This window comes from Pinus tabuliformis, chromosome Q (genome assembly GCF_031772625.1).
Source record: "Pinus tabuliformis cultivar Carrire ecotype Pingquan chromosome Q, CPIR1, whole genome shotgun sequence".
Taxonomy (NCBI): domain Eukaryota; kingdom Viridiplantae; phylum Streptophyta; class Pinopsida; order Pinales; family Pinaceae; genus Pinus; species Pinus tabuliformis.
In genome coordinates, this window is record NC_142296.1 from 11,567,039 (window position 1) to 11,591,379 (window position 24,341).

General features: G+C 37.0%; 1 protein-coding gene across 1 annotated transcript in view; it reads left to right on the forward strand.

The window, feature by feature from the left end:
- The first annotated feature begins 16,992 nt into the window (after nucleotides 1-16,992).
- The window catches only part of LOC149218016 (Methylthiotransferase), a 263,590-nt gene continuing 256,241 nt past the window's right edge, over nucleotides 16,993-24,341 (forward strand). The window contains exons 1-2 of the mRNA XM_089383744.1: nucleotides 16,993-17,411; nucleotides 17,501-17,539. Of these exons, the coding sequence (XP_089239870.1) occupies nucleotides 17,241-17,411; nucleotides 17,501-17,539 (210 nt within the window). The 5' untranslated portion in view covers nucleotides 16,993-17,240. The remainder of the gene's footprint in view (nucleotides 17,412-17,500; nucleotides 17,540-24,341) is intronic.

A 24,341-nucleotide genomic window follows, 5' to 3' on the forward strand; every position in this document is an offset into this window, starting at 1 on the left:
GAACCTACAACAAGCATGTCATCTACATAAAATAACAATATAATATAGCTGCCATCATTTTGCCTTTTGAGATAAACACAATGATCAGAGTGACATCTAGTATAACCTTGTTCAGACATAAACTTGTCAAATTTTAGATACCACTGCCTTGGAGCCTGTTTTAAGCCATACAAGCTCTTCTTCAACCTACACACTAGTTTCTCCTTCCCTTTTACCTCATATCCTTGTGGTTGCTGCATATATATCTCTTCCTCCAAATCCCCATGGAGAAAGGTTGTCTTTACATCTAACTGCTCAAGATGCAAATCTTCAGCTTCTACTAGACTTAAAATAGTTCTGATTGAAGTCATTTTAACAACAAGAGAAAATATTTCATCAAAATCAATACCTTTCTTCTGTTCAAACCCCTTCACCACAAGTCTAGCTTTGTACCTCTGTTTTCCTCCATCGTCTTCCTTTAGCCTGTAAACCCATTTATTCTGCAATGATGTTTTACCTGCAGGCAACCTGACTAAGTCCCAAGTCTGGTTATGTGCTAAGGAGTCCATCTCTTCTTTCATGGCTTGCTCCCACTTCTTCCTGGTTTCTACCTGCATTGCTTCTTCATAACATTCTGGTTCACCAGAATCAGTCAACAATACATAATATAATGAAGGAGAGCATCGTTCAGGGGGTCTACTTATCCTCGTAGATCTTCTAACACCACTTTTAGGTGTTTGAAGTGCTTGTTGTTGTTGTGGTTGTTTTTCTGGCTGTTGATCATTATGATTTCCAGGCACCATCACTTTTCCTGTGATATCGTCAAGCACTGTGTATTCTCTATTTTCTTTTTCCTGTTTCTTTTCCTGCAACTGATTCTTATACAAGACCTTTTCATTGAATATTACATCTTTGCTCCTAATGACTTTGTGATTTTCATAATCATATAAGCGATAACCAAAATCATTAACACCATATCCAATAAAGGTACATTTCTTTGATTTTGCCTCAAGCTTTGTTCTATTTTCTTTGTTAATGTGGACAAAGGCTTCACAACCAAAAGTCTTCAACAAAGGAGTAGTTTACCTTTTTACTTGTCCATGTCTCCTCTGGAATACCACCATCCAAGGAACTTGAAGGCCCTCTATTTATTAGATAAACAACAGTATCTACAACATCTGCCCAAAATTGTAAAGGAAATCCTGTATGCAATCTCATGCACCTTGCACGCTCCATGATTGTCCTATTCATCCTTTCTGACACACCATTTTCTTGTGGTGTTCCTGGAACTGTCTTCTCTTTACGAATTCCATTCTTTGAACAATGCCTATCAAACTCTTTGCTGCAATATTCACCTCCATTATCTGATCTGAGACACTTCAACCTTTTCCTTGTCTCATTTTCAACCAAAACTTTCCATTTCTTGAAAGTATCAAATACATTAGATTTATTTCGAATACAATAAATCCAGGTTTTTCTGGTTGCATCATCAATAAAAGTAACATAATAACGAAAGCCACCAAGAGATGATACCTGAGCAGGTCCCCATACATCTGTATGCACAAGCTCTAATTTTTTGCTCTTCTTTTCTTTCCCAACTCTATGGAATCTAACTCTCTTATGTTTTCCATAAGCACAATTCTCACAGAATTTTAAATCAACATGCTTCAAACCTGGCAACAAATTTCTTGAGTGGAGAATCTGCATCCCTTTCTCACTCATGTGCCCAAGCCTATGATGCCACAATGCCATATCTTCTCCTGTAAAGGTTAAAGCATTAACAAAATTAGGAATACCATTGCATAAATACAATGTGCCAACCTTTTCTCCTTTCGCTATTACCAGGGATCCTTTAGTGACCTTCCAGTTTTATATGTGAAAGTAGTTACGCAACCTTCACCTCCCAACTGCCCTGTTGAAATCAAATTTTTCTTCAGATTTAGAACATGCCTTACCTTCTTCAATAGCCACTAATTTCCATTTTGTTGTTTTATGAAAACTGTACCCATTCCAACGATTTTACAGGGTTTATCATCACCCAATCGAACTTGTCCAAAATCTCCTTGAACATAATCATGAAAATGTTTCTTATCAGGTGTGGCATGGAATGAGGCCCCTGAATCTACCACCCAGGCATCAATAATATTTTCTAATGAAAGAATCAAAGCATCTTGCAACACATCACCTGTTACATTCGCTTCATGATTAGTTTCTTGCTGCGCATCTCCTTCTTTTCCCTTTCGAGACTTGCAGTCTTTCTTCAAGTGTCCTTTCTTCCCGCATTTCCAGCACACTATCCCCGATCTGGACTTGGATCTTCCTTTTCTTGACTTACTGTGATATCCTGGGCTCTTTCCTCTTTCCATTTTTCTTCCCCTAGTCTCTGCAGTCAAAGCATTACCTGATGTCTCACCGGAGCTTTTTCGTCGCATTTCCTTGCTAAGGATTGCACCGACAACATCATCAAACTTTAAAGTACTAGATCCAGAGACAGAGTTACTAACGGCCATAACTAAACCATTCCAACTTTCTGGCAACGAGAACAGAAATAACAGAGCCCTAACTTCATCCTCAAAATTTACCCTTATAGAACTTAACTGACTTGTAACTATATTAAAATCATTTAAATTATCTGCAATAGATCCACTTTCTGACATCTTCATATTAAATAAAAGCTTCATAAGAAATACCTTATTTGATGCCGAGGGTTTTTCATATAGTTTGGCTAATGCCGACATTAAACCCTGTGTTGTCGTTTCCTTTGAAATATTAAATGCTACCGACGCCGCAAGGCACAACCTTATTGTTCCAAGTGCCTTTCTATCGAGAATATCCCATTTTGTGTCTGTCATACTCGTTGGCTTCTTTGTCTTTCCGCTCAATGGTAGGTACAGATCTCTTTGATACAGATAATCTTCCATCTGCATCTTCCACAACCTGTAGTTTTGGCCATTGAATTTTTCGACCCTAAACCTACCATCTTCCGCCATTGCTCCCACTCGAACCAGGAACCCTTCTTTCCTGCAAGTTTATCAGCCAAATAGACCTTCGGCTTTGATACCAGTTGTTAGAAAATTATATATTACGGAGCAATGGAACACATAAAATATTGCAAAAATATAAACACAGAAAACACATAAAACAAGAGAGACACAGATATACGTGGTTCACCTAGTTTAGGCTACGTCCACGGAGAAACAACAAGTCCTTCTTTTATTATATTATCCAGCAAACTGAAGAGATACAACCTACAACAGATCTGCTGTAACACCCTCTTCACTCTCAATCTTCTCTCTCTTCCTCACTCAGAATACACATATATATAGACACAATACAATTCCCTCATATATAGTGAGGTGTTGCCTTCTAGGGCAAAAAACCCTAAATTAAACATAACTTCTACAGTAAGATCATCCGCCTAATGAACGGCCCAGATTGACTAGAAATTACTAGACTTTTACAAGGAAATTTTACATCTATTTTTAGCTTCGGGGGCGCTGCTCCCGGACCCCCCAACCAGGAGGGATTTACCCCCCCGCATGGAGGGGTGTATAGTCTTCCTGGGGTATACATCCAGCTGAAACCTTTGAATATAGAAGATAATCAGGCTCCACACCCAACAAACTCTTTGCTAACAGTAAGTTTCCCACTAGTGCTTGACATGGGCGACGACCTTAAGGAGTGCAAAAGTAATATTTTCTCTATTGGAAAAATTATGGATTGAAAAATATCCTTCCAACATATTTAACTATTTATCTAGAGCATTTGTGTATATCTGGCCTTCAAATATGGGAATGTCAAAATTAACTTTTACCTTAAAGGGGGCGGTGCCTTCGAAGTGACCGTTGGATGAAGATGCATCGCCCATTGGTATCTATCGAAGGATCTAGGAAAAATTATCCATCATCTTGTTCCTTTATTGCTCGAGGGCTTCTTTAAGCAACAATTTGAGAGGATCGCCTACTTCCTCATATTTCTTTTCTTTCGCCATTGGAGGCCCTTGGGGTTGGCAAGGAAAATCTTGCAAGGGTTCAAGCAGTTCAAGTCCCACTCCCTATACCCCAACCTCGTTGGGAACATGCATAGAAAAACATAGAAAAAACATACTTCTCTGATACCATTGATCCAGATTTATGAAGGAACAAAATGAAATACATATTTTGGGAACATGCATAGAAAAACATAGAAAAAACATACTTCTCTGATACCATTGATCCAGATTTATGAAGGAACAAAATGAAATACATATTTAAAACATAAACATAGACATACATTGAAATTGAACTTCAATTGATAAATAACAAATGCTAAAAATTGTTTACATGAGGAATAAAAGCAAATTAGCTCGAGCGATGGTAACGTATCTTTGAAAAGAGATGTGACGACTACATGCCTTCTAAATTGTGTTACAATGAGGCTCGAAGGCCTTTTTATCACGAAGAAACAATGAGAAACCCTAAACATCCAAAAACCTAACCCTAGGAGATGAAGTGCTAAAAGGTATGGGACCCAATGGGGTTAGTTGAAATGTCAACTTCTCGAGGTTGTAACTTTGACATACGATCTCCGTTTGGAGGGCGCAATAGCCCATAAAAAAGGTATATATGAGGACAACAACTTTCGATGGCTCCAGATGTTCAAGACCTGAAAAATGTCAAAGATAGAATACTGCAGAAATAGGAAATTGTGCTAAAAAATAGGAAACTTATAGAAAACAATGCTGGGGTCCAAGTTCACTAAATGGGTGGCCACCAACATCCACAAGGATCAATTGGGGATTTGTTTTCTCATCTAGTTTCTACCTTATTGGTCCACCATGCCACAACTAAAGTGCAATTACAGGGGTGCTAGTGGTCACGATCCACAAGGTCGGTAGTGTGCCCAAGCCAAGCTCAGGAAGCGACTACTATCTTTCACTTAGTTTGTTAGGTCCCTATAATACTAGTGATTCCCCCATTACTATTGTCATTGTATCCCTTATTATTATTGTTATGCCCCTATTGTCCCCATATTGTTATTATTGTGCCCCATAGAATCCCACTATTGTTATTTTTGTGCCCTTATATTATTATTGTTAGGTCGGCTTTGGTTATATTGTGACCCCTTAGACTCATATATATAGAAACGAGGCTTTGTCATTTGTATCATCCAAGAATTGTTCATTTGTGTAATGTAAAGGAGGTTGCCCCCTCAAAGAGGCTGAATTCTAAGGCGTTTATCTCTCTTTTCTATATTTTTGTGAGCTGGTTTCATAACATTTGGTATAAGAGGTTGGATTCTAGGGTTTCGCTGCTCCGAACAGGTCATCGTGGCATTTAGCTATAACTTCTTCTTCTTCTTCTTTTTTTTTTTTTTTTTTTTTTGCGACGTTTCAGAAGCAAAAAAAAAAAACCATTTGAGCCAAAATCTTTTTGAATCGTAGGTCCAAATTTTAGATTTTGTATCGCTATATTTTCGGAGATATGATCCAAGGAAGTTAGGGTTTTTGCAGAATCCCAAATTATATCTCAAACAGGTGACCTGGGGAAAATCATCATAACTTTGTTTCTGAGCATTATATTGAAATTTCGTAAGAAGTTACAGAAAGAGGATGGACTGTAGTTTTTTGTGTATCAGTTTTAGATCCTAAGGTCAAAACAGTGACACGTGGCACTTCGTACAAGCTCACTCTACTGAACTAGTCTATAATCAGGTCATCGTGGGAGATTTGGCATAACTCTTCATTGGAGAATCCAATCTTGATCAGACTTGTGGGGTTAGAAAGAGTACTCAGATTGTTACCACATGAAACAATTTCAGACCTTAGAGATCGAAAATTACAGAGATACAACAGATTCAATATTGAGCTCCTACAAAGTGAAAAAAGGTGTGTAGTTTTTTTAAATTTTTGCATAAGTTTGGTTTGAAAAATTAGTTTGAAGGAATTAAAAGGGTATAGTGAAGCATTATTATCAGTAATTGATGCCTTGAGAAATAAAATCGAAACACCTAGTAAGCAACTTGAAAGCTCTAGCATGATTCATGAAGAAGAGGAAGAAATGCAACATGATATATCAAAATTACGAGACCACACAAATTTCACTCGCACAAAAAGTAACAGAAGCTAAGATGGATGGTTTAAAGAAAGACATAGAAGCTAAGATGTATGGCATGGAAACTAAGATGGAGGGTTTAAAGAAAGACATAGAAGTTGAGATGAATGACGTGGAAGCTAAGATGGATGGTGTGGAAGCTAAGATGGATGATTTAAAGAAAGGCGTGGAAGCTAAGATGGATGATTTAAAGAAAGGCGTGGAAGCTAAGATGGAAGATTTGAAGACAAATTTGACAAAGTTTCTACAAGAAATGCTTACTAATGGCGAAAGGGTAGTAAAAGAAACTCATGATGAGAACAAAATAAAGGTTAATCATGATTTCATAGACTCTAATGTTGGATTGAAGAACCACCATGTTCCAAAGATCGATATGAAGAAGTTTGATGGCAAGGATCTCGTAACATGGATGCTATAGATGGAGCAATTTTTTGATCTCCATAATGTCGAAAACACACAAAAGGTACGCATTGCAACTTTATATTTGGAACCAAGTCAGTTTGTATGGTATCGATGGCTTTGCTCTCGTAAACAAATTGTCACTTTGGCTATTTTTACGGATGAAATGATAACACATTAAGAGGATACAAAAAGCAACACTTTTTTTAGCCAATTGATAAATCTCAAACAAAAGGGTTCAATGATGGAGCACATTGAGGACTTCAAAAAATTGAATATAAGGGTAAAAGATATTCCAGAGGAGCATAGGATTAATGTGTTCATAGGGACTTTAAGGGATAACATCCAACATGAGGTTCGCCTTTGGGAAGCTGATTCATTAGAGAAGGCATTCAGGTTGGCAAGAAAAATGGAAAGCAAAATTATGGCAACAAGGAAGCCTACCACTCACAATAATAAAGATGGAAGTGTTGTTGCCCCTAGCCATCCACAACCTACAAGGTTGACACCACAACAATTGGAAGAAAAAAGAGCAAAAGGGTTTTGTTACAGTTGTGATAGCAAATACGCTAAAGATGATAAGTGTGTTGAGAAGAAATTATTTTACATAGATTGCGAAGAGGAGGAAGAAGAGGAACAAGAAATGTCAAAAGAAGAGGATATACACCAGGAAAAAAACCCTAGAGAAAGAAGAAATGAATTCGATCATATCTTGTAATGCATTGTCTGGAATTACCACTTCTCAAACTATCAAGATAGAAGGGCATATCAAGAATAAAAAGGTAATAGTGTTGATTGATTCGGGCAGTACCAATAATTTTATTCATTGTAAGATAGCCAAGGAATTGAATTGCTTCCTATATCTAGCACCAGAGTGTCAAGTGATGGTTGCAAGTGGAGGAACCATAAATTGCTTAGGAAAGTGCCATAATATCAAGCTATCCATGGGAGAATATGTATTGAATAGCCCAATGCTTTCCATTCCAATGGGTGGTGTTGATGTTGTACTAAGAGTCCAATGGCTACAATCCTTGGGTACAATAGCTTTTAATTTTCAAGAACTTTTCATGAATTTTTCTTCAGAAGGAAAGGAAGTTGAATTAAGGGGTATCGTAGGGAAACTGGGAAAGATAATAAGCTCTAATGGAATGACAAAGCTTCTAAAGAAAGAACAACGAGGCATAATTGCACAATTATGTTCACTAGAGGTTCCCACATCGAAATCATCTATTTCTCTAGATCTCCAAAAAGTCTTGGACAATCATTCCAAAGTATTTGAGACTCCCAAAGGCCTCCCACCTATTCGTCATCATGATCATGCTATTCATTTGGTTCCAGGAAGTGTTCCTCCAAACATCAGACCTTACAAATATCCCTATGCCCAAAAGAGTGAAATTGAATGTATGGTTGCAGAAATGCTAGAGGCTGGTATAATTCAACCTAGTCAAAGTTCTTTCTCTGCTCCAATAGTATTCGTTCATAAGAAGGATGGATCATGGCACATGTGTCCAAATTATAGGGAGCTCAACAAGCTCACTATTAAAGATAAATTTCCCATTCCTATCATTGATGAATTATTGGATGAATTGCATGGATCAATTTACTTCACCAAGTTGGATCTTCGTTCAGGATATCATCAAATCAGAATGAAGACTGAAGACATTCCAAAAACAGCATTTAGAACTCATGAGAGTCATTATGAATTTTTGGTCATGCCTTTTGGCCTTACCAATGCACCTTCTACATTTCAAGGTTTGATGAATTCCATTTTCAAACCCTTCCTTAGAAAATTTGTGTTAGTATTTTTTGATGATACACTAATCTACAACAAGTCTTGGAAGGATCATGTTCAACATGTTGATAGGGTGCTCAAACTATTGGAGGAGAAACAATTATATGTAAAAAGCTCCAAATGTTTATTTGGAGTACAAGAGGTGGAATATCTGGGTCATATTATATCTCATGAATGTGTTAAGGTAGACCCTAGGAAAATTAAAACCATTAAGGAATGGAAAATCCCCACATCCATAAAGTATCTACGAGGATTTCTCGGGTTGACACGGTATTATCGCAAGTTTGTTAAGGATTATGGGAGAATAACAGCACCTCTAACAACAATATTGAAGAAAGATGCATTTTCATGGACTCCAAAAGCAACGAAGGCCTTTGAACATCTTAAAGAGGCAATGTGCGAAGCACCGGTCTTAGCTACATCGGACTTCACAAAAACCTTTATTGTGGAATGTGATGCCTTAGGAAATGAAATTAGTGTTGTTTTAATGCAAGAAGAAAGGCCCATTGCCTTCAAAAGTCGTCCAATCAAAGGAAAGTATTTACACAAAGCTATTTATGAGAAGGAAATGTTGGAAATACTACATGCACTTAAGAAATGGTGACCCTACCTAATGGGAAGACACTTCAAGGTAAAAACAGATCATGACAGTCTTAAATTCTTTTTAGAACAAAGATTATCTTCAAAAGAGCAGCAAAAATGGGTCACAAAGATGTTGGGTTATGACTTTGAAATCATCTACGAAAAGGGGAAGCAAAATGTTGTGGCAAATGCACTCTCAAGAAAGGATGAGGATGTGGAAGAATTTCTTTGCGCCATTTCTATTATCTAACCAGATTGGATAAACGAAGCAAGGGATGAATGGAAGAATGACGAAGAAGTGTGGGCACTCATTCAAAAGTTACAACAAGATCCCAGTACATCTGATACATTTAGCTGGAAAAATGATTCGTTATGGTACAAAGATCGGTTATACCTATGTAAGAATTCCCAACTCAAACAAAAGATTCTTAGGGAATTGCACACCTCTCCCTTAGGAGGGCAATCAGGATTTCTAAAAACTTACCACACGGTTAAGAAGGAATTTTTTGGGATGGCCTTAAATCGGATATTCAAAAGTTTGTGGCAGAATGTTTGGTTTGCCAACAAAATAAAGTTGAAACAATTAAGACCCCGGGTCTATTACAACCTTTATCCATTCCAAGCCAACTGTGGAAGGAGGTTTCAATGGATTTTATCACAGGTTTACTCAAGTCCTAAGGAAAGAGTGTTATCATGGTGGTAGTTGACATACTTACCAAGTATGCACACTTTTATGCATTATCTCACCCATTTAAAGCGAGTACAGTTTCTCCTACATTTATGGAAACAATTCAAAAGCTACATGGAAACCCAAAGATTATTGTAAGTGACAGAGATCCCATTTTCACTGGAAATTTTTGGACAGAATTATTTTCTTGTCTTGGTACTCAGTTAGCTCATAGCTCATCTTATCATCCTCAATCTGATTGGCAAACTGGGATAGTAAACAAATGTTTGGAAGGATATCTTCGTTGCTTTGTATCTGATAAACATACACAATGGTTCAAATGGTTGCCTCTGGCTGAATGGTGGTATAACACTTCCTTCCATACTGCAACAAAAATGACTCCATTTATGGCACTTTATGGATATTATCCACCATCCATCACATCCTATTTAAGAGAAGATTCTAAGGTTCAAGCAGTGGAAGATCACATCGGGCACCAACAACAAGTTCTCCGACTCTTGAAGGATAGCCTCACCTTAGCGCATAATAGAATGAAATAGCGGGCAGATCAACATCGTAACGAAATAAGTTTTGATGTAGGTGATTGGGTATTCCTACGGCTACAATCATATAAACAAATGTCCCTCAAGCAAGCTAAGAAGGATAATAAATTATCATCAAAGTATTATGGTCCGTACAAGTTGTTGCAAAAGATAGGTACTATGGCATACAAATTGGAGCTTCCTGCAGCTTCTCGAGTGCACCTAGTTTTCCATGTGTCATGCTTGAACAAGGTTATAGGTGACAAACTCCCATTTCAAACAATATTTCCAGAACTTGATGAGGAAGGAAAAATCATATTGGAACCTGAAGCAGTTAAAGAAACAAGAACTCGACAGCTATGAAATCGATCAATTTCAGAGTATCTCATCAAGTGGAAGAACTTACCCATTTGGGAGGATGAGAATTTTATACAGAAGCATCCAGAACTACTCAAGAGTTGAGGACAACACTTTTTTGAAGGAGAGGGGCATGTTAGGTCCCTATATTACTAGTGATTCCCCCATTACTATTTTCATTGTATCCCTTATTGTCCCCATATTGTTATTTTTGTGCCCTTATATTATTATTGTTAGGCCGGCTTTGGTTATATTGTGACCCCTTAGACTCCTATATATAGAAAGGAGGTTTTGTCATTTGTATCATCCAAGAATTGTTCATTTGTGTAATGTAAAGGAGGTTGCCCCCTCGAAGAGGCTGAATTCTAAGGTGTTTATCTCTCTTTTCTATCTTTTTGTGAGCTAGTTTCATAACATAGTTACTCCTCTTAATATTTGTGAGGAGTTCCATCAGCCGAAAACTCATACCATTAAACATTACCATGCATACTCTGATTCTGAAATTCTAGAAGAGGTAGCTAATTGGGTCCCTAACCCTGACCATACTATGGGAAGAAGGAACCAATACCTGCATTCCATCACCCTCCACTGGCATATGAAAATTATTTTGGGTAGAGTCTTGAAAGAGAAGCATGAAGATTGTAATGTCATTATTTCTTCCCTTAACGAGATTAAGAGGGTGTAGCGTTATCAACGATCTTGTTTAATAGCTTGGATGTTCTCTTGACTCACCTGGAAAGCCATCTTCAATGCGAGCTCAAGCCCTTTGCTCCAGCTAGTAGAAGTGCACAAGATCCTGCTCCAGTGACTTCTTCTAACTCTCGACTCTAGAATATGGTTCTATGTAGTTATTTTGTTTCTTTATGTAGTCTTGTTTCGACTAGTTATTGTAGTTGTCAAATACAATTGATTCATTTTGATACACTTACTCTTAAATTACCAATCAACAAATATGGTTTCCCTTGATACAAATTGAGAACAATAATAGTTTGGACTATGTGATTAATGACAATGTATTTTGAAATTTGAAGATAATGCAAAACTCAACTTACAAAAAAAATGAAAATTACATTAATAACTGTAATAATTAATATGTAAATGATTTTAAATCCTCAATTATTGGTATCAATATATTAATTCCATCATATTAAATAAAATTTCACATTAACAAATTTGATCCCTCTCAAATAGATTTACTTAAGCTTACAGTGATTTGGAATTAATTTAATTATTTTTAAATATTTTTATCACACAGTGGGAAAACCTATCATAACTTAGTTGTCAAACCAACAATGAGGACACCCATCTGTGGCTACTATTCTCTATGGCTGTGAACTATGGGTCAATAGTGCATCTGACATGCAATGGAAACAAATTGAGAAAATTCAGAAGCGTTTGATTACAAACAAATTCAAGATTAAAAGTGCAGTTCCTTATGCTATCTTGTTAAGTGAAACAGGGGTTGCTCCTATTGAAGCAATTGCTATGGTGTGAGTCATAAGGTATTTAAAAAAAATTGAGCAAATGGAAGAGGATAGATGGCCTAAGGTTGTCTTTAATGACATATTGTGCAACAAAAAAAAGACTTGGATGCAACAAAATAACAAATGGTTTAGTAAATGGGGTATTTGCTTGAACACATGTACCATAAACAACAAAGAGATAAAAGCTTTTGTTATGGATAAGTTCCACAAGCGTACTTGGGATAAGGAGCTAGGAAGAAAGAAAAAGTACTATATTGAAGTGTTTAATCCCACTCATAGTCATCAACCAAAAGCATACATAGAGGCTAATATCTCTTGGAGAGGAAAAATTCTTATTGCTCAATTAAGGACTAATTCTCATTAACTCTGTTGTGAAATAAGGCATTGGAAAAGGCCAAAAGAAATGTGGGAGGAAAGAGTATTCGTTTTTTGTTCTTTCGGAAAAGTGGAAAAAGAAAAGCATTTTCAATTTAGAATGTGAGACCTTCAAAGACGACAGAGAAAGCTATGCATATATGCTAGCAACGAGCTCTTGGGATAATCTATTTAGCGAGGGGTTTGTCAAGAAGCTGTGAGCATTTATTGTGAGGCTTCACAGAAAAGGGCCGAATACAACAAGCAAATGAAGAAGAAATCTGTCCCACAGGCTATCTTTAGCCTCGTGGACATTAAAATAATTTACTCTTTCTTTCTTTCCGAGAATGCAGGTTGACTCATCACCATTATTCAAGGAAAAACACATCACCTGGAATAACCCAGTTGTGATTTGTAAGGGGGCAAGCTTTCACTCCTGTTAGATGCAAAAATGAATAGTGGGAAATATAGTCCAAAAGAAATCAAAGCTAGAGCTGAAGACGCTAATGGTTACATAAGGACAAAGGAAGAAGAAGATGCAAGTGATCACAGAGCACAGGAAATAGAACAAAAAGAAAGACATGACAGAAAAACAAACTTTATTATAAGGGGAATAAGAGATTATGGGAAGAATGAAAGTACTCTCAATTTGACAAGAGACTTTCTGAAAGAGAAACTACATGGAAAGGGAAAATTTGCCAAGTAAGAAGGGTTGGGAGGATATGTGAAGAGAGGCCTCGACCCATAAAAGTCACCATGGCAAGCGTACAAGCAAAAAGATAGCTTTTGGAAAAAAATAAACTCTTGATAGGCTCATACTTCTTCCTCGATGAAGATTTAACCAAAAAACAACAAGAGGAGAGAAGGGATGAAGTGGAGAAAATTAGAACAACAAGAAATAAAGGGAAAAGGGCATGGTTGTACAATGGGAAAGCCGTTATTGCAGTGTTTGGGCCTCCAGGCAAATCAGGGCAGCAAGCTGACAGTAAAGAAAAAATAGAGAATTCAATAATAGAGATGAAAACAACAAGAGCAGCATGGACGAAAAGGGGGTGAAGACTCAAATTTGAGTCTTATGTGCCAAATCGCGTAGCAGTCAAATCCTACCCAGGTCTACCTAAGTCTAGTTTGTTGAAATTATAGAGGTTACCCTTGGAGCAAGGGACCTGGCTTGGGGCCTATTGCGGAAGGTAGAGACATAATTTGTCTCACAGAAACTCATGAGCATGATGGTTGCAAAACTCCTGTGTTTAACGGTTATTTGAAGTTGGCAGTTTAGAACAAGGTACCAGAAAATGGCAAAGGGTATGGGGGAATACTAGTTTTAGTGAAAGAAAATAAGGTTGTCACATTCAGTTAATTAAAGAAGATGCAAATAAACAATATTTATGGTTGAAAATATCAGAGAATGAGAATCACATAAGAATTGCAACATGCTATTTTTCCCCTCAAGTCCAAGAACTTACAAAAATAAGGGGCTTGACAGTAAGGATCCATATGCAGCTTTAAAACAAGATATTGCCGTGTACTCTCAGCAGGGAGAAGTTCATTTAGTGGGAGATTTCAATGCTAGAACAACAAATAATCAAGCTATCATCCTTTGTTGCAAAGAGGACAACAATCCTATTTGGCTCATTGAAGAGGAGAATCCCCAATGGGTGAGGTGTTCAGAAGATGACAAAGTTAGCAATCATTTTGGAGATGAGTTGCTTACACTGTGTGGGGCTTTCAACTTAATTATTTGCAATGGTCTAGATAGATGGAAAAGGTTTGGGAACTTCACTTGCAACACATACAATGGGGCAAGTGTCGTTGACTATGTGATGTGTTCACAAAGCTTAATAGAAAAGATGGATGAAGTTAGTATTGGAAAGCATATTTGGGACTTAAAATCAGACCATAACCCAATTTTTACAAGGTTATCATGGTTAGAAGAAAGGCAGCATAGGAGGAAAACCCAATGCTCTCGACAATCACTATCAAGAGGCAAAATTCTTCTAACACAAAAAAATGGTACTATCTTCAAGACAATGTTAAAGAGATTAATTCAGAAGGAGAAAACTGGTTTCAAACGCTTCAGTAGCCATGAGTTAACAAATATAATCCAAAGTGCACTTGAGAAGTGCAAAAGAGCAAAAAATAGGAAATCAGAATCAAATTGTTTTCCTGTAAATGCTTGTTTCGATGAGGAATGCAAAACGGCAAGGAGAACCTTGAAAAAGGTAGGAAAAGAGAAGATGAATGTAAAGTTATATAAGCAGATACTAAAAAGGAAAAAAGATGAGTTCATGCAAATAAGGAGAGAAGAGTTAATATATTTAAGCAAGAATAATCCAAAGCTTTTCTGGCAGGAATTGCAACCAAGGAAGAAGCAAATTGAAAATAATATTACAGCCAATCAATGGTTTGAATATGCAAGACAACTCTATGAGAAAGAATCTAAGGCGGAGTCCCCCCTAGGATCAACACAAATTCAAAGCTCTTCACATTACAGGAGGTGGAGAATGGAATTAAGAAGCTGAAAACAGGAAAGGCAAAGGACTTGGTTGAACTTCAAGCAGAGTATCTAAAATGGGGAATGAACGCTCTTGCACCGCACATCATGAAAATATTCAACAACATCATTCAACAAGGATTCCCAAGAGACTAGACAAATAGCCTAGCAATAACCCTTATTAAAAGTGGAGACATTAATAATCCATCCAACTATAGAACAATTATGATCAATCCTTTGTTTGCAAAGCTTTTCGGCAGCATGGTAGAAGATAGAATTAGCAAGTGGGCAGAAGTAAAAGAAAAGAGTGCAAGTGGACAAGCAAGTTTTAGGTTAAAACATTCTACAGTGGATCATGGCATCACATTGAGACACATTGTTGAAAAGGTTTGGGAGGACAAAGAAGAAGTATTTCGCTGCTTTGTTGACTTCAAAAAAGCATTTGACACAGTCCTTAGGGATAAGTTGTGGCGTAGAATGGAAGAACTTGAAATTCCTGTGCATTATAGAGCCGCTGTCCATAAACTTTATGAAGAAGTGAAAGTCAAAATTAGAACCTCAGCAGGTATTTCAGAAAGCTTTAGAAGTGACATTGGAGTCAAGCAAGTTGCCCTCTATCCCCCACCCTTTTTGGTCTATATATTGATAAATTGGAAGAGTGGCTAAATCTGCAAGGTGGAGATGGTGTTCGGTTGGGGGAGTTTGTGATAAAGCTTATTTTATATGCTGATGATATTGTATTGATTTCTAAATTGGCCCATGGATTGCAAATGCACTTATATGCCCTTGAGCATTTTTGTAGAGCAATGGGGATGCAAGTCAATACTAGCAAGACCAAAATAATGATTTTTTCTAATAAAAAGAAGTAGAGCCAACATACTTTCTTCTTTGAAGACAACATTCTTGAAGAAGTAAATGAGTACAAGTACCTTGGGATTGATTTCAACAACAAACTCAATTGGGAGGACTGCAGAAAGAAGAGAATTTTAGGAGGGTGGAAAGCATTATATGCTCTTCAAAACAAATGTAGAGAGGCAGAGTTATGGGATTGGAAAACGATTAAAGTGCTTTTTGGACTCCTAGTTTGTCCAGTGATGTTGTATGAGTGTGAATTGTGGGGTAGTAGCACTCCCGTCTCAAAATGGAAACAAATTGAGAAAATCCAAAAACGCTTGATCATGAGCAAGTTCAAAAAAGAAAGTTCGATACCTTATGAGATAATGTTGAGTGAAACAGGAGCAACTTCCATTGAAGCAATTGCTATGGTGCGACTCATAAGATGCCTAAAAAGAATTGAACAAATGAGGGTAGGTAGATGGCCTAATGTTATCTTCAATGAAGATATCAGTGAAAGAAAGAAAACATGGATGAAACAAAACTACACATGGATGCAAAAATGGAATATCTACCTCAATGCCTCTCCCACAAATAGTAAGGAGCTAAAGGATTTTGCTATGGAGAAGTTTCGTAAAAATGTATGGGGAAAAGAGTTGGGTAGAAAGAAGAAATATTACATTGAGGAATTCAACCCTACGTGTGATTTACAACAAAAAGAGTTCATTGGAGCTAGCATTTCGTGGAGGGCAAAGGTTCTTATTGCTCAATTAAGGATCAACTCACATCAACTTCGGTGTGAAACAAGACGGTGGAAAAGGCCTAAAGAAGCTTGGGAAGAAAGGGTGTGTACATTTTGTACGTCTGGGGCTGTGGAATCGGAAAAACATTTCATTTTGGAATGTGATGCATTCAAAGACATCAGAGAAAGTTATGAGAACATGTTAGCATCAATTTATTGGCATTGTCTTTTTAGCGAGGGGATTGTTGGAAGGTTGGGTCAGCTCATCATCAATTTGAATCGAAAAAAGACTGAATTGCAAAGAGCGAAAAACAGGGAACTAATGGCCTCATAGACTATTTTTAGTCTCATGGACCTTAAAATATCATTTCATTTCATTTCTTATTTCCTTACATAAAAAAACAAGCTCTTAATCAAACATAAACAATTTTATGACATGCTCTGGATCCAAATATTATATGTAATTATTATATATATTTTTATATTATTTAAAATGAAATTGATTATAACAACTTCTCCCCAATATAAATTACCTCATTGCTTTTAATATAATAATTTTTTAATAACATTATATTTGCTAATTGGACGGGACAACTTCTCCGGGTAAATCTAAATGTATATTAACTATAATATTTATACAAATTATTTTTAAATAACCTTTACAATGCTGTTTGCTGCTTCCTACTCGCCTTTTTTCTTCACTTCTATTTTGCCTTCCTGGTCTCCTTTTTTTCTTTACTTCTACTTCGCCCAGCCCAGACCCGATGATCTCCTTTTAGCACAGAGCTTTAGGGGTCCAGCTACGCTTGCTAGTTATTCCCTCGTTTTTGTTGTGAGATTATGGGATTATAGTCACACAGGTTACAGTACGAAACGTGAAAAGGTCAACTATTAGTTGTTCACTCTGCAGCCGCAGGAAGCAATGGAGGACATTGAAGACGCCGTGCCAGCGGGTGCACCACCAGGTTTCCGTTTGCCCAAAATGTCGGTGGGAATTAAGCCCAGAAAACCCACGGCCCTTAAAAATTCTTCAGCTCTACAACCTTCCGTTTCTTCTTCTATTAATGGCTTCTCCACGGTGCCCGGCACACAGGTAATGTAAATTCCATCTTTTTATTCTTTTTGCATTTCACAGCAATCTCATCTCTGTAGATGTTAACCATCTGTCCTTTGTATGTGCAGACTATATACGTCAAAACTTTCGGTTGCTCACATAATCAGGTAACTCACAATTTCTCAATGGCTAGCATCATGGCTTTGGCCTTAACAGCTATAGTCCTATATTTTCTTAAATGAGACTATTCATCTTTTGCATCTTTTGAAGATTTATCCGGTCAAATCAAATGGCGAGTTGATATCTCATACTGTATTAAAATCTTTATCAAAGGCAGAGCAAGAGGTGCTCTGTGGAGCCAATTAGGCCTTGGTACATTGGCGAGGTCAACGGGTTATTAAGTGAGCTAGCAAGGTTTAATTCTTGTTGTGGTCTGTCTCACTGGAATGTCATGTTAAAACGAGATGAGGCCAAATGTAAGTCTCTGGAGAATTTGGCAGAATCGATGCCCCTTAAACGTGATATCTAAGTTGAGGCGAAATGTATGTCTTTGGGGAATTTGGCAGAATAGATGGGCCTTAAACCTGATGTCTAAGTTGAAGGAAGTCTGTTTTATCATTTATGCAATACATTATTTTCTAAATTTTGTTTCTCGAAGTAAGTAGTGATAAAATTGATACTCTGTGCTGGTGCAAAACACATAGCAAGTGATAAAATTAAAATCTAACATAAAGTAAATTAAGCAAATTTGAATTTAACAGTTGATCTGAAAACATAGAAACAGAAAGAAGAAGTTGAATATTTACTGGATAAGAAACAATTGACATAGTTTGCATCGAAAACAACTTAAGTAATTTGCATTGAAAAACAATAAGATGGACAGCACCAATAGCGTCACAGGAAAAGAACATATGACCAACCCTTACCATAGAAAAATTCATATTGAGAATTAGCATGTCGGGAGGAGGTGAACAATCAACACCATTAAAGGTATTCATGATAGCAATCTGACAATGTTGACCCAGAGAAAAATTTCTATTATTAATAAGATTTTTACATTTTTATTTTCTTCCATCTGGTTTCAAATTTTATGGGGATATTTTTGACCTATTGTGATAAGGTTTCAGAAATAGGCTCCACATTCTCATTGAGTTTTGATTCTTGCTAAGTCATAAATTTCTTGTATATCTGGTTTACGGGCTATTAGATATACTCTTGGTGTTATAGTGACACCTGTTAGGTTTGATCTCGGGCTTGCCCAGATTACTCCAATGGAAAACTAATTCACCATGGTAAGGAAAAATGCCATATTTTGTATTAAAAATATCCCAGACAAATATTATTATTATTATTTTTTAATCTTTATTTCTATGTGGTGTTCGGACCTCGGAAATTGGTGACTGTTACATCCACGGAATATTTCTACCAGATATCCACCCGAAGAGATTACTTCCTGCCGGCTCAACCATAGAGCCTGACCCCGAAAGTGTCGAGAGAATTGAATCCATGACCTCTCAATAGCAAAAGTACTTTAACAATAGGAACTCAGCCAGTTGGACTAACCCTCGAAGCTATCTCTTCCTTTATATAAATATGTGAATAAATATCCGCGAACAACATTTTTAATACAACTGTTAATATAAATAAGTGCCCATCACTCAGGGGAATTTGAATTAGACAGCTATCCAGTATCCACGTATAAATTATAACTAGCAAATATTCAGTAATATTAACAAAACCAGTTAAATTAACCTATTAATCTTATTTGCCCTTATGTGTGTGGATTTATCTTATTTATTGCAAGTTAATCATGTACAACATTCCTCAACACTTCTACATTTTAGTCTCTTGTAGAGTTTTTATTTCTAAAATGTGCGTCTAATATTTTATTAATATAAACATTATGTATATGATAAGCAATTACATGTAGGGTCTAAAAGACGTCGTAGAAACAAAATCTTCTTGATTTACTAAATATGTCTAAACTTTAAAGTCATAAAAGGATAATATTTGAAAATTCCCTCAATACTTGCTTAGAACTAATTGACTATGGCTTTGACCTACACCCTGAAAACATTATTAAAAATCAGAAAGTATAAATTCTTGAAATAAACGCCTTCAAGGGTGCACCCACAGCCAGATTGGCAATCAGTTATATTTAGGCTTATGTTGCTACTGGTGCAGCAGAAGGCAGCCATCATTAAGCTTAATACACCACCCTAGCGCTGCGGGAGGTTTGGATTTGTCTAGCACCAAGGGACTCCATTCATCATTTGCCGCTTCCTAAGGCGTTACCACAACAGAGATGGAAAGGAACATGCAGAATTCATATTCATAATTATTATGTTAGGATGAGGTGAACAATCCCCACCATATTTAAAGGTAGTCATGATAGCCATTTGACAATGTGAACGCACAGAAAATTTCTCTTCATTATCTATAACATACTTATTTTTTATAAAATGTATCCTATGTTATCAGATAAATATAGTTTTCTTTATACAAATATTTGTGAATAACATTTTTAATAAAATTTTAGGTGTAAATGAATGTGCTTCATCCAAAGAATTCAAACTAGATATCTATCAACCTGGAACTAGAAAAATACTGAATAACATTGACAACAACCAATTAAGGTAACACTTAAACTTCTTTACTCATATTACATACATGCAAAAACACATATGTAATATTTGTCTTGTCCATTACGAATCATGTGCAAGTGTCGTTCCTCAACACCTCTACTTCTAACTTGTAGATTTTTTGTCTCTAGGATATGCTTCTAATATTTTATTAATATAACCATGATGTATGTGATGAGCACGTTGCAGAAAAATGTGTGACAGATATGTCACAATGATAGGGTCTAAAAGATTTCATAACAAAAAATCTTATTGATTAACTAAATATATTGAAAGTTATAAAGGGATTGTTACTGTAAAATATCGCAACCTAGTGCAAAGCCTCACTAGGCACTCTAGGTTAAAGGCAACAATGAGTTTATCCAACATTGTCACCATAGTGGCTGTTCCCCCACTGTTTTGTGGATGGATGTTACCCCCACAAGGGTGGCTTCTCCAACAGGGCTTGGAGAATAAGTAGCCCAAGGATTTTTGGGCTAAATACCCTCTAAGAAGCCCATTAGTTAGATACCCCAAAATAATATTCAATAAGGTGGGGCTCTGAGCGGAATGTGGTAACGAGTTCAAAGAACCTATGGCTAAGTCTAGAACTGAGATAAGTCTTGGAAATGCTCAAATAGATTCCAAACACATGTTATCTTAATTAAGTGGTTGTTATTAATAATTATAAATTAGGGTTTGTGATAAAGGCCATTTATAGCATGCAAAATTTATATGACAACGATAATAAAACAACCAACAATTAATGATAAACAATAAACTATCAAAGGCTATTTAATGGGAAAACAAATGAAAATATTATTGTAACTTTTCAAAGGCTAAAAATGCATAAAACAACTACTAAACTCTAGATGCCAACCCTAGAATTATGGCTGAAAAATAAATAAAAATGATAAAGTTTTGTCTTTGAATTTAAGAGATGCAAAGCCCAACCCCAGGACTATGATATCTAAGGTATTTTATGTTATTTAATGTAGATTTTGCCATAACCTAACTCTAATTTACCATAAAAAGGAAGAAAAGAACAAATAATTTAAAAATTGACACACAAGGATTAGTTCCTTATCAATATTGGGTATACGGGGTAAAAAAAGGGGTGAGGTTAAAGGTGGAAAACTTTGGTTGGAGTGATTAAGAGAGAGAAAGCCTCTCAATCAAACCTTAGCGATCTTTAATCAATTGGAGATTTAAGGTCAAGGAATGCTTTATAAATTTCGTTGATGAATACTAGGTGAAAAATCTTGCAAAGGAGATTTTAGAGCCATAAAATGTTCAACGTATCATGAAAGCTTCATAGAAACCTTACTTCTACAACATTGCAAAATGGGAGAAGACACTCACAATAAAATAACACAATGCACCGGAGCATCACTTCATCAATCGAGGAGAAAATCCTTCAAGCAATTTGATCCTCCCCGAGACAATTTACTATCTTTTAGTTGTCGATTGTATCTGAGAGACAAAAGAACTAGTGCACACTCTCTCATAAGAGAAATAATGTGTGTGTTTGACAATGATCTCCCCAAATCGTCTTCCCTTTATTTATATGATAGAAATCAAGTCAATTTAGGGCAAAATTAGACTAAAATTGTTACGAATAATATTTTAAGTGTTTACAAGTTAAGTAGGTCACACGTTGACCTAAAAGATAGCTATCTCAATGATAAAACATAAAAAAGCCCTCCTTTTAGACCACATGTGTGAGCAAAGGGCTCTCCAAGGGTGATTATTCTCCAATGGTGAAGATCTCCATCAAAAATTTGTTAAATATGGGTCAAAAGAGTGCACCTCATTCCAAGCCATATCGTCATCAGCAAATGTGCATCATCAAGCAAAACCCTCCTCATCATGTCGTCATCAATCAAGCCCCACGCCATCACTCTAGGCGTCGTGAGGGTGACATCACAAACCTAGGGCATGATGTCATCATCCAAAAAGGTGTACCATCCCTCACAAAGTGATTTCAAGTCATCATCATCATCAAACTGCGCAATGTCCATCAAGAAGGTGCAATGCTAGCCTGGGTAATGTCCATCGTCTTCAAATGTCTTTCTAGCTTAGGTTTGTAAACAAGTTGCCATGATATGGGAGGGTTATCTAGGGGCCCTATTAGGTGCTTCCAAAACTAAAGGGAGGAATAGTTCCTAGGCCGACACATCAATCAATAGGTGCAAATGGATAGTGGTATTGTGTGGTTTGACTTTATGAAGGATGCCAACATTTGTGTACTGGCTATACAATACCATCATTCTTGAGCGTTATATTGAGAAGAGGGAGCAATCACGAAACCTGAGTTAGCTTTTTACTTGGCCTATTTTTACCACCCCTCTAGTGCACCTTTTTTCTTTAATGATTTTCTTTGTCTTACATAGCTTGGGTCACAAGCTTTTAATTATGCATCAGTTACTCTTTAAAGATGAAGTGGTTTCTTGCTCATCATGGATGGGATATCAAAGTTCCTTTCGTTTTGATTTGTTCATGCATTAGCCAGGAACTGGTTGAAGGCTAATGATGGGGGTAGACCTCAGGTGAGGCTTTTGTCCACGTGCTTGATCACATCCTAGCAAATTTTGTACAATTTATTATAATGGCTCATGCACTTTCTTTTCTTTCTATTGCATCGACCTCTTAGGGGAAAGATTCTAGGCCCCTACTCAAAAATGAGGAAAATAGGGAACTGATATTGGTGACAGATAACAATCAACATGAAGATTGGGATGTGGATAGAGGTGACAGATGGAAAATGTTAAGTATGGACCATAGTTTTAAAACTCCGACTCCGACTCCGACTCGGCCGAGGATCGACTCCGACTCCGACTCCGAAACGGTAATGACTCGGCCGGCTCGATTTCAATGACTCGGTCGTTGTAAAAAATACATTAAATATTTTTTTTTTTTTTTATAAAAAAACATAATTTTAAAGATTTTCATTCATGTTTCCAAACACACAGCATTATAATATAGATGGAAGACAACATATGATCAAAGTAGGCTCATGAACCAATCCATTATATCAAAATGGTACCCAATGGCAATACATAGTCAACTGTCATACATGATCAAAGACTCAAAACAAAAAACACATAACCAAGGAGGCTAGAAATGGCCTCTACAACAAAAGTAAACTGTGACGGTGACCAGACTCTAGTACTAGTACTACTGGCTAGTAGCTACTGCCAGAGGAGCCAAGATCATGTCGATCAATCTCTGGATCATCATCAGAAGAGTCAGACAGGGGTCCCATGGCTCCTCCTCCTCATCATCATCTCCAACTGCAACTGTAGAAGTGGTACCACTAGCAGGCTGTGCAACTGCAGCAGATGCAAGCTGAGATAGAGTAGATATGCGGCTGCGCTTCTGTCGTGGCTGAGCAGAGGAAGCACCTACAACTGGAGTCCTTGCTGGCTGTGAGACTGAGGCTGGTGGATTGGGATCTGCATTCAACTGAACAGGCTGAAGTTGAACAACGTGTTCAAGTTCAACTGATGTCTCCATATCTAAATCTAAATCAAGATCCTCATCAGGATCAAACTCTGCTGGACGACTCTCCACTATCCAATCTGATGTTGGATCAATGTCTTCCAACACAATGGGATTTGAATCAGGTCTTTTGTTCAGCAAATGGTTTCGTCTGAGCCGAAGGTTGTATTGGACATAAACTAGATCATTTAACCGTTTTTGATCCAAACGGTTTCTCTTCTTTGTGTGAATCCTCTCAAAGACAGACCAATTGCACTCACACCCAGATGCACTGCAAGTTTGACTCAAAATACGAATTGCAAACCTTTGCAATTCAGGACAATGGCCACCAAAGGCCTCCCACCATTGTGCTGCAAAACACATAGGAGTGTAATGAGTTAGCTCAACAAAATTACAAATTATATCTAACTTTTAAATTATAAACGATTTAACAAACTTAAAAAAAAAAGTAAAACTATTAAGAATTTGAAAATTGAAATTTTTGTTTACCTGGCTCATCTGCTTCTCTTGCAATCTTTGCTAGGTTCTTCCCAAAGGTACCTGAAGCATTGCTGAAGATTGTGGCCTGTCGGTGTATCTCCAGCTGATCAGACTCCAATGGGATCATGCGATCAATGCAATCAATCAGTCCATCTTTGACCTCCCCCCTCAAAGCTCCTGACTCCTTAGCTTTATAATGATACCGTGGGATCAAAAAATACCCAGCTGCATGTATAGGGCGATGGAGTTGATTGTTCCATCTTTCATCAATGATTGCCCAAATGGGCCCATACTTTGCCACTCTATCCTTGTATACCGTCTTTATTTGCTCCTTTGCTTGATCCATGGCCTCATAAATGAAGCCCAT